The sequence below is a fragment of the Ranitomeya imitator genome, chromosome 3 (genome assembly GCF_032444005.1).
Source record: "Ranitomeya imitator isolate aRanImi1 chromosome 3, aRanImi1.pri, whole genome shotgun sequence".
Taxonomy (NCBI): Eukaryota; Metazoa; Chordata; class Amphibia; order Anura; family Dendrobatidae; genus Ranitomeya; species Ranitomeya imitator.
In genome coordinates this window covers 662092448-662107544 of record NC_091284.1, presented here as the reverse complement: position 1 = coordinate 662107544, position 15097 = coordinate 662092448, and the positions used below count along the sequence as shown (strand labels likewise).

General features: G+C 43.4%; 1 protein-coding gene across 3 annotated transcripts in view; it reads right to left on the bottom strand.

The window, feature by feature from the left end:
- The window catches only part of LRCH1 (leucine rich repeats and calponin homology domain containing 1), a 322845-nt gene that overhangs the window by 32101 nt on the left and 275647 nt on the right, over nucleotides 1-15097 (bottom strand). Inside the window, exon 20 of one of the 3 annotated variants that reach the window (XM_069758280.1) lies at nucleotides 8585-9873. The exons of the other annotated variants lie outside the window; for them this stretch is intronic. Coding sequence (XP_069614381.1) covers nucleotides 9667-9873 — 207 coding nt within the window. The 3' untranslated portion in view covers nucleotides 8585-9666. Of the gene's footprint in view, nucleotides 1-8584; nucleotides 9874-15097 lie in introns of those variants that run through there. 3 annotated transcript variants of the gene reach the window in all.

The following is a 15097-nucleotide window of genomic DNA, read 5'->3' as shown; positions in this document are numbered from 1 at the left end:
ATGTACACATATTATGGGAAAAAATTTAAAAAATAAGAAAATTTTTAAAAAAAGATCATCAACATACAGTATGTGAGGATGGAGAATACATACCGTAGCATGAGGAGAAGACGCTCCTCAGCAGAGATGGCTTTGCGCAGCCTTGTGTCCTGAAATGTTATTCCTGGGCGTAATATCTCCAACAATCTGTCAAATGTTTGGATAGACATGCGACAGTAGAGATAAAACTTGTCTGGATGTTCCCGCAGAGCTGTATATAGCCGATGAAAATGGTCTTTAGTGAGGCGTTTAGTCAGAAGAGGATGCACCCACATTCTTCTGCTCCTCCTTCGCGGATCCACAATCACAGGGTATGGGTGCCCAAACCGACGAGACAATAGCCAGTTAAACAAAACCCTCTGCGTTGGGGTGAACTGCAGGTGGTCAGACATGGTCCAAATGTTACAACAACACTCCAACAGTTGCAAAACCACAAAATGACCATATGGGAGTGAGACACCTGTTGTAGAGGCCTTAAATAGGGTTGATGAGGGTAATTTAAATCAATTTCAGCCGCCAAAACCGTTAAATGTCCATTTTGTCAGGTTGCGTGAAAAATACGCATTACAGTGGGCATACGGATTACATATGCAACATTACATGCGCAAAATACGCGACCACACCTTGCCTACGAAGTTCTTACCGATCACCGTATTTCTAATTTTGTAGCGTATTACGGCCGTAAAATACGGACCGTATTTTTCAACGCTGAGTGTGAGGCCGGCCTAAGGCTGCCGTCACACTAGCAGTATTTGGTCAGTATTTTACATCAGTATTTGTAAGCCAAAACCAGGAGTGGGTGATAAATACAGAAGTGATGCATATGTTTCTATTATACTTTTCCTCTGATTGTTCCACTCCTGGTTTTGGCTTACAAATACTGATGTAAAATACTGACCAAATACTGCTAGTGTGATGGCAGCCTTAAAGGGACACTGTCACCTTAATTTGGAGAGAACAATCTTCAGCCATGGAGGCGGGGTTTTCGGGTTTTTGATTCACCCTTTCCTTACCCGCTGGCTGCATGCTGGCTGCAATATTGGATTGAAGTTCATTCTCTGTCCTCCGTAGTACATGCCTGCACAAGGCAATCTTGCCTTGCACAGGCGTGTACTATGGAGGCCAGAGAATGAACTTCAATCCAATATTGCAGCCAGCGGGTAAGGAAAGGGTGAATCAAAAACCCCAAAACCCCGCCTCCATGGCTGAAGATTGTTCCCTCCAAATTCAGGTGACAGTGTCCCTTTAAGGGTTCGCTCACAGCGTCATAAAAAAAAAATCGTTCCCATTCTCATGCAGGATACTCAGACAATTTTCCCTCACTTGTCATGCATTTACAATATGTTTTTTTTCTAAAGCGGCTATTAATCTTTTACAGGGCCATTACAGAATTGTAATGCATCCGTATCATAAACCTTGTTAAAGGGAAAGTCTAGGCCTCCCATGGAAACGCATTAATTTCCAAAAGTTGATGCTTGCGTTTTCACAATATGTAAACTGACGCCAATTATACCCATCCCACAAATTGCAATAACATGCTTTTTTGAGATGATGATTATGCAGTACATGGAACTATCCATTGAAAAGTGGATCGAACAGCATAAGATCCACAGAAAAACCTAAGACACACCATAAGGGTATGTTCACACATAGAAATGTTTGCGTCTTTTTTTTCCTGCAACAAAAAGACCTGAATAGTGGCAGGAAAAACGCTGCATACCATTCGTTTTTTGCAGCTTTTTTTACGTTTACATTTTTTCAAACATCCATTTTAATGAATGAAAAATGCTGCAAAATAAAATGTGCTACAAAAATGATGAAAGAATTCACATGCTGTGCCTTACAAAAATGCAGCAGGGCTAAAAATACGCATGTGCAAAAAAAAAAGACAGAGTGTGCAACAAAATCTCAAGAGTGCACATAAGATTTCAGAAATCTCATTGATTATGATTATGATAATGCAAAACGTTACGGATTTCATACCCCAAGTACTCTGCGTTAAAAATTGCCAAGCACAGGTTTACCCTTAATTCAGCTGACTCTTCCCTAGAATATAATGATGCATTGCTTTCTACCGCTGCTAACCAGTTCTGGTACTCAAAGTGTTAAAACAACTGTAACAAAGCAAATAGAACATGAAATAACAATAATGGCCCTCTATTGGAGTGTGCATGTTGTCAGATCCTTGATCTAGTATTAAAGGCTTTATAGTTTAATTAAAAGCCAACAGCAATCATCACATTATGAGTAGTGAAGTGTGCATCACCGAGGAGGCCCAGCAACAGCAGACCTATGACCTGTCTGTCATCTTCCTCCCTGCATTGTACAAAGGGCAAATTTCCCTCGAGTGCTCACCATTCTTAAATGCTGTAAAAGTGTTCTCTTGGGAATCAGGAAAAACCAATGTGACATTTATACAACAGAAATGCCCTATATTCTAGCGCGTTAGATGGATGAGAACCGCTAATAAGTATTGCATAAGCCAAGAGAATACTTTATAATGACAAGGATGTGTAGCAAGAATGGAAAGATAATAATGAATGTGCGGCACCAGTAAATAAGGCCATTGAGGAAGTTAGAGAACAACCATACAATTTAGAAATATAATGTCTGGGTTCGACATTTCTCAAGAATAATAGGAAAAGGCATCTAAATTATAAAAATCCATTTGTATCCAGGAAAGTTCATGTGCGCAGAGAGCAGATAAATTCACTGAGAACCCAGTGAAGTATTTGTTTAGCTGGCACTACAGTAATAAGTTATCGATTTTTTTAAAATAATGTATGCAACTAGGTAAAGTCTATACTAAGCAAATCATCTGTCAGTCTATGTCAAGACTGACGCGCTACAATTACATGATTATTTGAAATTAATTTCCACCTCCATGTTGCATTTTTCTGCTACACTTAGGAAACTATGCTCTAAAATCGCTGCATATTATACAGTGTTTTTACAGTATTTTACTGTAATGGCCAGATTTAGTGAATTGTAAAGATCTTGTCACCATAATGCAGAAAAAGCGGTGTGTTTGGGGTTTTTTCTTGCAATCTTGAACATTTTCCCCATTGACTTTAAAGAGATAGCGTAGATGTGTAAGACCGGATTCACACGTCAGTGGCTCCGGTACGTGAGGTGACAGTTTCTTCATGTACCGGAGACACTGACTCACGTAGACACATTAAAATCAATGTGTCTCTGCACATGTCAGCGTGTTTTCACGGACCGTGTGTCCGTTTGAAAAACACGGAGACATGTCAGTGTTCGTGGGAACGCACGGATCCATTAAAGTCAATGGGTCCGTGTAAAACACGTACCACACACGGATGCTGTCCGTGTGCAGTCCGTGTGCCGTGCTACTGTAAGCGCTGTCCCCCCAGCGTGTGGTGTTGAAGCCGGAATTCATCCCTTCCTCCCAGCAGAGTTTTCTGGAGAGAAGGAATGAATAATCTTTTTTCTTTCCCCTTAAAAATAAAGTTTGTACGTACCCTCCCGCCTCCCATCCCCTGTGCGCCCTCCACCCCCACCCCCCCCGCTTGCCAGGAAATACTCACCGACACCCAGCTCCAGCGATGTCTCCTCTCAGCAGCTGCAGTCTGTGCTGTGTGAGCGGTCACGTGGTCCCGCTCATTAGAGGAATATGCGCATATTCCTCACTGTAATGAGTGGGACCACGTGACCGCTCACACAGGGCCTGATGCCGGCGCTGAGAGGAGACATCGCTGGAGCTGGGTGTCGGTGAGTATTTCCTGGCAAGCGGTGGGGGCGCACAGGGGATGGGAGGCGGGAGGGGACGCACAAACTGTATATATATATATATATATATATATATATATATATATATATATATATATACAGTATGTGTGTGTGTCTTGAAGAACATTTCGTTTGAAAACAATGTGTAAATGACATAGAAAATTGATGTATGTAAATGCTCATGTTAAAATTGCATTGCAATCAGATAGCAATCGCAATGTATTATGATGTACCGTATATACAGTACTCGAGTATAAGCCGACCCGAGTATAAGCTGAGACCCCTAATTTGGCCAAACCTTAATGACTCGAGTATAAGCCTAGGGTGGAAAATGCAGCAGCTACTGGTAAATTTCAAAAATAAAAATAGATACCAATAAAAGTAAAATTAATTGAGACATCAGTAGGTTAAGTGTTTTTGAATATCCTTATTGAATCAGGAGCCCCATATAATGCTCCATACAGTTCATGATGGGCCCCATAAGATGCTGCATATTAACCCCTCTCTGACCTCGGACGGTATAGTACGTCCGATGCCGGCTCCCCTGCTTTGATGCAGGGCTCCGCGGTGAGCCCGCATCAAAGCCGGGATATGTCAGCTGTTTTGAACATCTGACATGTGCCCGCAATAGCGGCGGGTGAAATCGCGATTCACCCGCCGCTATTAACTAGTTAAATGCCGCTGTCAAACGCAGACAGCGGCATTTAACTACCGCATCCGGCCGGGCGGCCGGAAATGACGTCATCGCCGACCCCCGTCACATGATCGGGGGTCGGCGATGCTTCTCCATTGTAACCATAGAGGTCCTTGAGACCTCTATGGTTACTGATCGCCGGTAGCTGTGAGCGCCACCCTGTGGTCGGCGCTCATAGCACACCTAATTTTCTACTACATAGCAGCGAACAGCAGATCGCTGCTATGTAGCAGAGGCGATCGTGCTGTGCCTGCTTCTAGCCTCCCATGGAGGCTATTAAAGCATGGCAAAAGTTTTAAAAAAAAAGTTTAAAAAAATGTGAAAAAAAATAAAAAAAATATAAAAGTTTAAATCACCCCCCTTTCGCCCCAATCAAAATAAATCAATAAAAAAAAATCAAATCTACACATATTTGGTATCGCCACGTTCAGAATCGCCCGATCAATAAAAAAAAGCATTAACCTGATCGCTAAACGGCGTAATGAGAAAAAAATCGAAACGCCAGAATTACGTTTTTTTGGTCGCCGCGACATTGCATTAAAATACAATAACGGGCGATCAAAAGCACGTATCTGCACAGAATTGGAATCATTAAAAACGCCAGCTCGGCACACAAAAAATAAGCCCTAAACCGACCCCAGATCATGAAAAATGGAGACGCTACGAGTATCGGAAAATGGCGCAATTTTTTTTTTTTTTTTAGCAAAGTTTGGAATTTTTTTCACCACTTAGGTAAAAAATAACCTAGTCCTGTTAGGTGTCTATGAACTTGTAATGACCTGGAGAATCATAATGGTAGGTCAGTTTTAGCATTTAGTGAACCTAGCAAAAAAGCCAAGCAAAAAACAAGTGTGGGATTGCACTTTTTTTGCAATTTCACCGCACTTGGAATTTTTTTCCCGTTTTCTAGTACACGACATGGTAAAACCAATGATGTCGTTCAAAAGTACAACTTGTCCCGCAAAAAATAAGCCCTCACATGGCCAAATTGACGGAAAAATAAAAAAGTTATGGCTCTGGGAAGGAGGGGAGTGAAAAACGAACACGGAAAAATGAAAAATCCCACGGTCATGAAGGGGTTAAAATGTGCCACATATAATGCTGCACAAATGTTGATTATGGCCCCATAAGATGCTCCATACAGACAACAGACATTTGCCCCATATAATGCTCCACAAATGCTGATTATGGCCCCATAAGATGCTCCAGACAGATATTTGCCCCATATAATGCTGCACATGACCCCATAAGATGCTCCATACAGATATTTGCCCCATATAATGCTGCACATGGCCCCATACAGATATTTGCCCCATATAATGCTGCACATGGCCCCATACAGATATTTGCCCCCATATAATGCTGCACATGGCCCCATAAGATGTTCCATACAGACATTTGCCCCATATAATGCTGTTGCTGCGATTAAAAAAAATAAAAATGACATGCTCACCTCTCAGGCCCCCGGCACTTGCTATATTCACCTGCTCCCCGTTCCACTGCCGCCGCGTCTTCCCCGTCCTCTGCACTGACTGTTCAGGCAGTGGGCGGTGCGCACACTAATCGCGTCACCGCGCCCTCTGACCTAAGCGTCAGTGCAGATGATGGGGAAGAATATCGCGCACTGCGTTATACTCACCTGCTCCTGGTGCGGTGTCCCTGGTTCCCTGGCGCTGGCAGCTTCTTCCTGTATTGAGCAGTCACATGGTACCACTCATTACAGTAATGAATATGCGGCTTCACCCCTATGGGAGTGGAGTCGGGTCCATATTCATTACTGTAATGAGCGGTACCATGTGACCGTTCACTACAGGAAGAAGCTGCCAGCGCCGGAGAACCAGGGACACCGCACCAGGAGCAGGTGAGTATTATTACACAGCTGCCGCTCCCCCTCCCCTGCCGACCCCTGGGTATGACAAGTATAAGCCGAGAGGGGTAATTTCAGCCTAAAAAAATGGGCTGAAAATCTCAGCTTATACTCGAGCATATACGGTAAATCGGATGCTAGGTGTGAAAAATTGGATAGTACTCGCATAAAAAACGCATTACACTCGTCCGACTCTCCTGCATCAAAAGCAGACCGATTTTAAAATTGCTAGTGTGTCTCCAGCCTTAACCTTATCTTCCATAGATAAAATTATACATTTTATTTCAGAGTAATAGGTTAAAAATAGCAATAATTTAGTTGAAAATGATGACAGTCTGTATATTCCATACCTATAGCTGGTAGCAGAGAAAGTGATGTTATCTTTCTCCCAAATGATCTTGCCATTTTCTTCTTATGGATGAATAGTGATCATAGCATTATTTCCCGTGTAAGTAGTCAGAAACATCTGAATCCCTCTTGCAGCGTATTAGGGCGGCCATGCATTGCTCGTAGCGAGGGATTCAGATGTTTACTTCATTTACATCATTGAAGGCTATATATGCTAATTAGGGGGTCTCTGTAACATTTAGTGCAAATACTGTGTTCTAGACATTTATTCAAGAATATTATGAAAATTAGAATAGACAAAATCTGCAAGTATGGCACTAGTCTGCGGCATGCACAGAGTATCAATGACCAGCATGGAAGTGCGATTATGGTTGCCAGACACATACAGCATGCTACCATGCCCATCCTCTGCAGCAGCTGAATGCAGCTCATGCTGTGCAAAAGCCACAACAAGCACAGGAGATCATTGGCATTTTACATGGCTTCCACCTCTAATCACGTTTACTTGTTGATTAAAAAAACCCTGATGTACGGTGTAAGAGTAAGGCTAGGTTCCCATTGCGTTAGGGCAATCCGTTTAGCGCATAGCGCTAGCGGATTGCGCTAACGCAATGTATTTTTTGGGGTCGCGTTTAACGTCCCCGCTAGCGCAGATCCCCGATCTGCGAGAGCGGGGAACGGACCTCGGGCGCACCTCGCACGCTGCAAGCAGCGTCCGAGGCGTGTCACAAAAGAACGGCACATCGCTAGCGCGTGCCGAAAATGGCATGCGCTAGCGATGCGTGTTAACATTGCTGCTAATGGGTGCGCTAACGTTTCGCCGTGCAACGCTGTCCGTTAGCGCTGTCCCATTAACGCAATGGGAACCTAGCCGAAGGCAAATGCAAGGTAACATGTACATTAACTACTGCATTCTCCTTTAGCTCTATAGTGTCAGACTGGGGTGCCAATGGCCCACCAGTAACATCAACTCCAAGGCCACACTTTTCAGCTACATGTAAATATCACTTTATCCTCATTCACAAATTTCTATAGCAATAAAATGGGTTGATTTTTGAATAAAAAAAGAGGCTGCCTTTGTCTATACATAGCGAATCAAGTGTATTGTGTCATGTACTGCTCATATAAGAGGGTGTTGGCCTACTTTGGAGGATTCTCCTGTTCTCCTGTGGGCCAGTCCAAGCCTGACTTGAACAATGCCAAGGATAGATGTTTATTACTATTGTCTCTGTATTATGGATGATCACAGGTTGTAGACTTGCAGTGGATTTTCTGTTTAGACTTGACTAGGTGCAGATGAGCGCACTTTTTGTTTTCCTAGAAATTGGATCAATTATGCCAATGACACGGAGATCAAACTCTGATCACAGTGTTCCATTCTCTCGGATGAGAAGATGAAGAAAAAAAAAAATGTCTCCATCTTCTGATTTCTGTCAGTCAATGGAAATCGGACTGCTCTCTGATGTGATCGGAGTGCAGTTCGATGTTTCAAACGCACTCATTGACTTGCAAGGCCGAGTATGATCCAAATATCGGGTCAAACTACGGAAATGCTGTGATTTTTTTTTTTAAAGAAAAATCGGACATGTGCACAGCTCCATTGAATAACATTGGTCCAGGTGCGATCTGACGTTTTGTTGGATAACACTCTGACCCGTAACATGGTCATGAGCATGAGCCCTTTGGCTGCGGGAAAATCTGCAACAGATTACAGTAGCACCAAGCGCTGCACATAATTTTTGAGCAGGAAACTGACCTATGCCATTCTTTGTGCTTTGGGATTTTTACAGTGGATTTCATCCATTGGGTGAAATCTGAAACAAACTTGGCAACACAAATTGCATATTTTTTCCTGACTTGTGTGAACATACCCTTAAAGTTTGCAGGGATTCTTTTTTTATTACATTGAGATAATGAAAGCAAAAAGCAATTTTTGATGTCCACAAAATGTTTAAAGTTCATTAATGTGAAATTAAATTAAAAAAAAACAAAAACAAAAGTATAATTTTACTAAGGCCGGAATTACATTAGCATATAGCATCTGATGCAAGATGCTAATGACACTCAGCTCAAATTCGGCTGTGAGCGTGCACTAAGTGTCAGTGCACTGTGACCCGATCCTCTAGCATGCAAGAATTGGATCACAAGTGGGGAGAAGCAGGAGGGATTAATGTCTCCATCTTCTCCATTGCCTGTTGGACTGCACTTGGATGACATGCAAATGAAGTCCAATGTATTGAACACACCCAATGACTTGAATGGGTGAGCGGCCAATCCCAACATTTTTTCTCATGCAGAATTGGCTTGAGAAAAAATTTGGAGACCTACTCAGACCTCATTGAAGAACACTGGTCAGAGTGCAATGCGAGATATTGTCCCATTGGGCTCCTCCGTGTTATATGCCAGTGTGAGCGAGCCTTAACTGTGATAACAATTTTTACATATCAATTTCCCATATGTGAACCTGCGAAAGGGACTATCCCCTATATATCCATTCCAAAAATGTGAAACATCTCTTACTCTGGTCTGATAGAGGTGCATCTGCAGTAGAAAACTACATGATCACTATATGGATTCAATGCTGTAGTTTTCATAAATGAAATCAACAGAAAATTTGTGTCATAACCACAAAAAAAGTGGTATCCGATGGGGCATGGTGCAGAGTGGAAGCCAGTGTAAAGGGATGTTATAGATTCTCATTCTCCACCATGTAACATCTGGCCATTGCTTTTTCCTAAGATAAAACGTAAAATTCCAAAGAGCCTAAATAGTAAACTACACTGTTCCTAGTAACCAGTTGCCCTTAACCTCACAGACATTGTGACAGCTAACACATACACTGTGGAGCAGCTAGAAAAACCATTGAAGCCACAGAAAGTGCCGTAAAAGCAGAAGCTAAAGGAGAAGAAGAGGTGTACCTTCAAAGATCCAGAGCTAGGGATGCAAGTGTACGCATGCAAGGAGGTTATGCCGACACTGCATTCCAGTGATAGCTTAGATACATTAATACAAAAAAGAGCATGTGCAAGAGAAAAAAGCCTATCAGGTCCCAGGAGGATAAGAAAGGAGATGAAGGTGGGATTTTCTCTCCCACGACCAGAAGGGCATCGACTGTCTTTTGAGTGTGCCGAATATTCAATTGCAGGATGTCATTTGGAGAGCAGAGGTCAGCCTATCCGAAGGGCAGCCATCAGAACAGAAGAAAACAGTGGACAAACATTAAAAAGACAACATAGAGAGAGAATTGAATTAAGTATACAATATCCTGGGGGCTAAGATTATAGAAAGTCTGCTACACTTGTTTCCACAACAGCAGAAGCCTCTAAGCCAGTAAATTACTAGAGCACAAATGATTAAATAGGGGCCCACAGGCAAGTCTATATGTGTGTGCCAAGTACATACAAACTGCCGAAGTACGTTCATGAGTTTCTGCGAATACCGGACACTGGTAGGTGGCGATGCTGACAAAATAACACTTTGCAACACAATAAAGAACGGCATAAATGAAATGCACAGCAATAAGCGCAATGACGGCACATGGGCAGGGATGAAATGACAGAATGGATAGATCATTTGCGTTTTACAATCCCAGGCCTCCCAGCTAAATTCATGATTAATTACATTTAATATATAAGCATTAGATGCAGATACCTATATCAGTCGTGGGCTGCAGACACATGTAATACTAAACTACAGCTTAACGGGGGCATCTCAACACGACAACCCTTCACAATATGCTTTGTACTGGCACCACTGTATCAGCAGAGACTTGTAGCTTCCCAGAGACAGGAAAACTAATGGCCAGGGGTTCATGATGCCGGTCCATGCATGAACACCGCCACTCCCCCCCATTAGACATCTAGGAGCAATAACATTCCCTCCAGATCATGCCTAAAACTGACCAAGGTATGTTATGCCCAAGGACAAAAAGCAAATCGGAGTAAGGCCGGATTCACACTAACGTAGAATATAGCCAAGTGATATGCGAGAAAACATTGCATAGCACTCGGACCAGTGTTGATCTATGGGGCATCTCATATTAGAATTTATTTTCTCAGCAGTATTCATGCTGCGATTGTCACCGAGACTCGGCCGAGACTCGCCAATGCCAAAAAAAAAATCGCACAGCACTCGAACCATGCGAGTGCTGTCCAATTTTTACTCACTGATGTCCTTTGAAAAGCCAGAAATTCATGTGCCGCACACAGTAATATCACAGCGTGATAGGTTAGAACAGATATATACACATAGAATACATAGATAAATAGATGTCAGTGACACACACATACATATATATGTATATATATATTACATAGATAAATAGCCGGCAATTCAGCAGTCTTGTAGTGTAAAAACACAGCAGGAGCCAACAGGATAGAATAGATGCATTACATATAGTAAATACATAGAGAATAGGCAGATGTATAAATGTCAGTGAAATATACAATTAGTACAGTGTGTGTGTGTAGCTTACTGTACATATATTTAATTAATAAAAGATTATTTATCTGAAAATAATGGCGTGAGCGCCCACGTAATGTTTGTAGCCAGCAGAGGGAAAGCCGACGTTTATAGACTGGGAAAGTTGTAATACCCATGGAGCTTCACAGGATATTAATATCAGCTCACAACTGTATACTAAGCCTTTACTGGCTATTAAAGTGGGGGACCCTAAAAAAATGACATAGGGTCCCCCTATAATTAATAACCAGCAAAGGTTATGCAGACAGCTTTGGGCTGATATTAATAGCCTAGGAAGGAGCCATGGATACTGGCTCCCCCAGGCTAAAAACATCAGGTCTCCGCCACCCCAGAAAAGCGCATCTCTAAGATGTGCCAATTCTGGCACTTAGCCTCGCTCTTCCCACTTGTAACTGTGGCAAGTGGGATGATAGTTGGGGGTTGATGTTGCCTTTCTATTGTCAGGTGATATCAAGACCTGAGGTTAGTAATGGAGAGGCATCAATAAGACGCCCCCATTACTAACCCCATAGTCACATTGTATGAAAACACAGACACCCAGAATTAAAGGGAACCTGTCACCCCGTTTTTTCAGATTGAGATATAAATACTGTTAAATAGGGCCTGCGCTGTGCGTTACAATAGTGTATGTAGTGTACTCTGATTCCCCACCTATGCTGCGAAATACATCACCAAAGTCGCCGTTTTCGCCTGTCAATCAGGCTGGTCTGGTCAGGTGGGCGTGGTGACATCGCTCTTTTCTTCCCCAGCTTTCCGTTGGTGGCGTAGTGGTGTGCGCATGTCGCAGTGACGAATCCACTGCGCGCACGTGATGAAGCAGCGCGCGATCTGCGCTATTACCCCCTGTCATCGGTGGGGGCGGCCATCTTCCTGGGGCCGCGCGTGCGCAGATGGAGTGCTCTGCTGCAAACTCGGCTTTGGGAAAATGGCCGCCGCGATCTCTTCTGCGCATGCGCGGCATCCCGCGGCCATTTTCCTGAAGCCCCGTGCAGCAGAGCACTCCATCTGCGCACGCGCGGCCCCAGGAAGATGGCCGCCCCCACCGATGACAGGGGGTAATAGCGCAGATCGCGCGCTGCTTCTTCACGTGCGCGCAGTGGATTCGTCACTGCGACATGCACACACCACTACGCCACCAACGGAAAGCTGGGGAAGAAAAGAGCGATGTCACCACGCCCACCTGACCAGACCAGCCTGATTGACAGGCGAAAACGGTGATTTTGGTGATGTATTTCGCAGCATAGGTGGGGAATCAGGGTACACTACATACACTATTGTAACGCACAGCGCAGGCCCTATTTAACAGTATTTATATCTCAATCTGAAAAAACGGGGTGACAGGTTCCCTTTGATAATAATAATAATAATCTTTAATTTTATATAGCACTAACATATTCCGCAGAGCTTTACAGTTTGCACACATTATCATTGTTACAATCATTGCTGTCCCCGAAGGGGCTCACAATCTAAATCCCCTATCAGTATGTCTTTGGAATGTGGGAGGAAACCGGAGTACCCGGAAGAAACCCAAGCAAACATGGGGAGAACATACAAACTCCTTGCAGATGTTGTCCTTGGTGGGATTTGAACCCAGGACTCCACTGAGCCACCGTGCTGCCCATGATCAGAATTAAGTCCTTTTATTGAAAGTATGACAAAAACTCCTCTAATAAATCTTAATTAAAGCATATTTACCACCTCGCTCATTCCACCGATGTCCTTGTCATCTGCAAGTGTTAAACATAAAAAACAACAATATTCCTCAGCCTTCCTCAGAGATGCTGCTAATCCATTTGTCCCACGACGGGTCTAAATCTGCTACCTCTAGATGACAGGCTGCATGGTTGGATGATGCAACCATACAGCATTTCATCCAGCAGAAACATTGAGCACCATATTCTCATTGTTACCTATGTGACAGCACCACGAGCGTGAGAAAGTTCTCCTGTTCGCGGTGCCGTCAGACAGGTCCTGCAAGTTCACAGCCAATGAACTCACTTCACCTAACTGACGTCATCCGGAGCACGGTGGGAAATTTTCCCACGACACTTGGGCTGACGTCAGAAAGGTCAAGTGAGTTCATTGGCTGTGAAGTTGCAGGACCTGTCTGAAGGCACCACGAGCAGGAGAACTTTCTAACGGTCGCGGTGCCCTCAGACATGGAATAGGAGTTCACAGGGAGACACTGAGCACATGTTACTCAGTGTTTCTTCTGGATGACAGGCTATATGATCACATCATGCAGCTGGTTATCTAGAGATAACAGAGTTAAACCCGTCGTGGGATAAATGGACTAGCAGCATCTCTGCAGAAAGGTGAGGAATATTGTTATTTTTTTATTTTTAGCTCTTTTGCAGATGACAAGGGCATCAGTGGAATGGGCGAGGTAGAAAGTATGGTTTAATTGAGATTTATTAAAGGAGTCTGTGTCATTCTTTCAATTAAAGGACTTTATTCTGGGTGTCTGTATTTTCATACAATGTGACTATGCGGTTAGAAATGGGGGTCTCTTATTGACGCCTCTCCATTATTAACCTCAGGGCTTGATGTCACCTGACAATACAAAGGTGACATCTACCCCCCAACTATCACCCAACTTGCCACCGCTAAAGGGGAAGTGGGAAAAGCGAGGCTAAGTGCCAGAATTGGTAGATCTTAGAGATGTGTCTTTTCTGGGGCAGCTGAGACCTGATATTTTTAGCCTGGGGGGGCCAGTATACAAGGCCCCTTCTTAGGCTATTAATATCAGCCCAATGCTGTCTGCATAGACTTTGCTGGTCATTAATTATAGGGGGACCCTACGTCATTTTTTTTAGGGTCCTCCATTTTAATAAGCCAGTAAAAGCTACAGTTGTGCTCAAAAGTTAACATACCCAGGCAGAATTTTTGCTTTCTTGGCCTTTTTTCAGAGAATATGAATGATAACACCAAAAGCTTTTATCCACTCATGGTTATTGGTTGGGTGAAGCCATTTATTGTCAAACTACTGTGTTTTCTCTTTTTAAATCATAATAACAAACCAAAACATCCAAATGACTGATCAAAAGTTCACATACCCCATATCTTAATACAGAGTATTACCCTCCCTAACATCAATGACAGCTTGAAGTCTTTTGTGGTAGTTGTGGACGAGGTTCTTTATTTTCTCAGATGGTAAAGCTGCCCACTCTTCTTGGCAAAAAGCCTCCAGTTCCTGTAAATTCATGGGCTGTCTAAAATGAACTGCATGCTTGAGATCTCCCAAGAGTTGCCTATCGCAGCTGACATCCGGCGCTATGTGCCAGGAGCGGTCACGGACCACCCCCGGCACATTAACCCCCAGCACACCGTGATCAAATATGATCGCGGTGTGCCGGCGGTATAGGGAAGCGCCGCTGCGGGCTTCCCTGAGACCCCCGCAGCAACGCGATGTGATCGCGTTGCTGCGAGGGTCTCCTTACCTCCCTCCCTGTAGCAGGCCCGGATCCAAGATGACCGCGGCATCCGGGTCCAGCAGGAAGGGAGGTGGCTTACCAAGTGCCTGCTCAGAGCAGGCGCTTGGTAAGCCTGCATAGCTCTCAGACAAATCGGTGATCTGACAGAGTGCTGTGCAAACTGTCAGATCAACAATCTGTGATGTCCCCCCCTGGGGCAAAGTAAAAAAGTAATAAAAAAAAAATTTCCACATGTGTAAAAAAAAAATTCCTAAATAATGAAAAAATATATATATTATTCCCATAAATACATTTCTTTATCTAAATAAAAAAAACAAACAATAAAAGTACACATATTTAGTATCACCGCGTCCGTAACGACCCAACCTATAAAACTGTCCCAACTAGTTAACCCCTTCAGTAAACACCGTAAAAAAAATAAAAAAAAAAATGAGGCAAAAAACAACGCTTTATTATCATACCGCCGAACAAAAAGTGGAA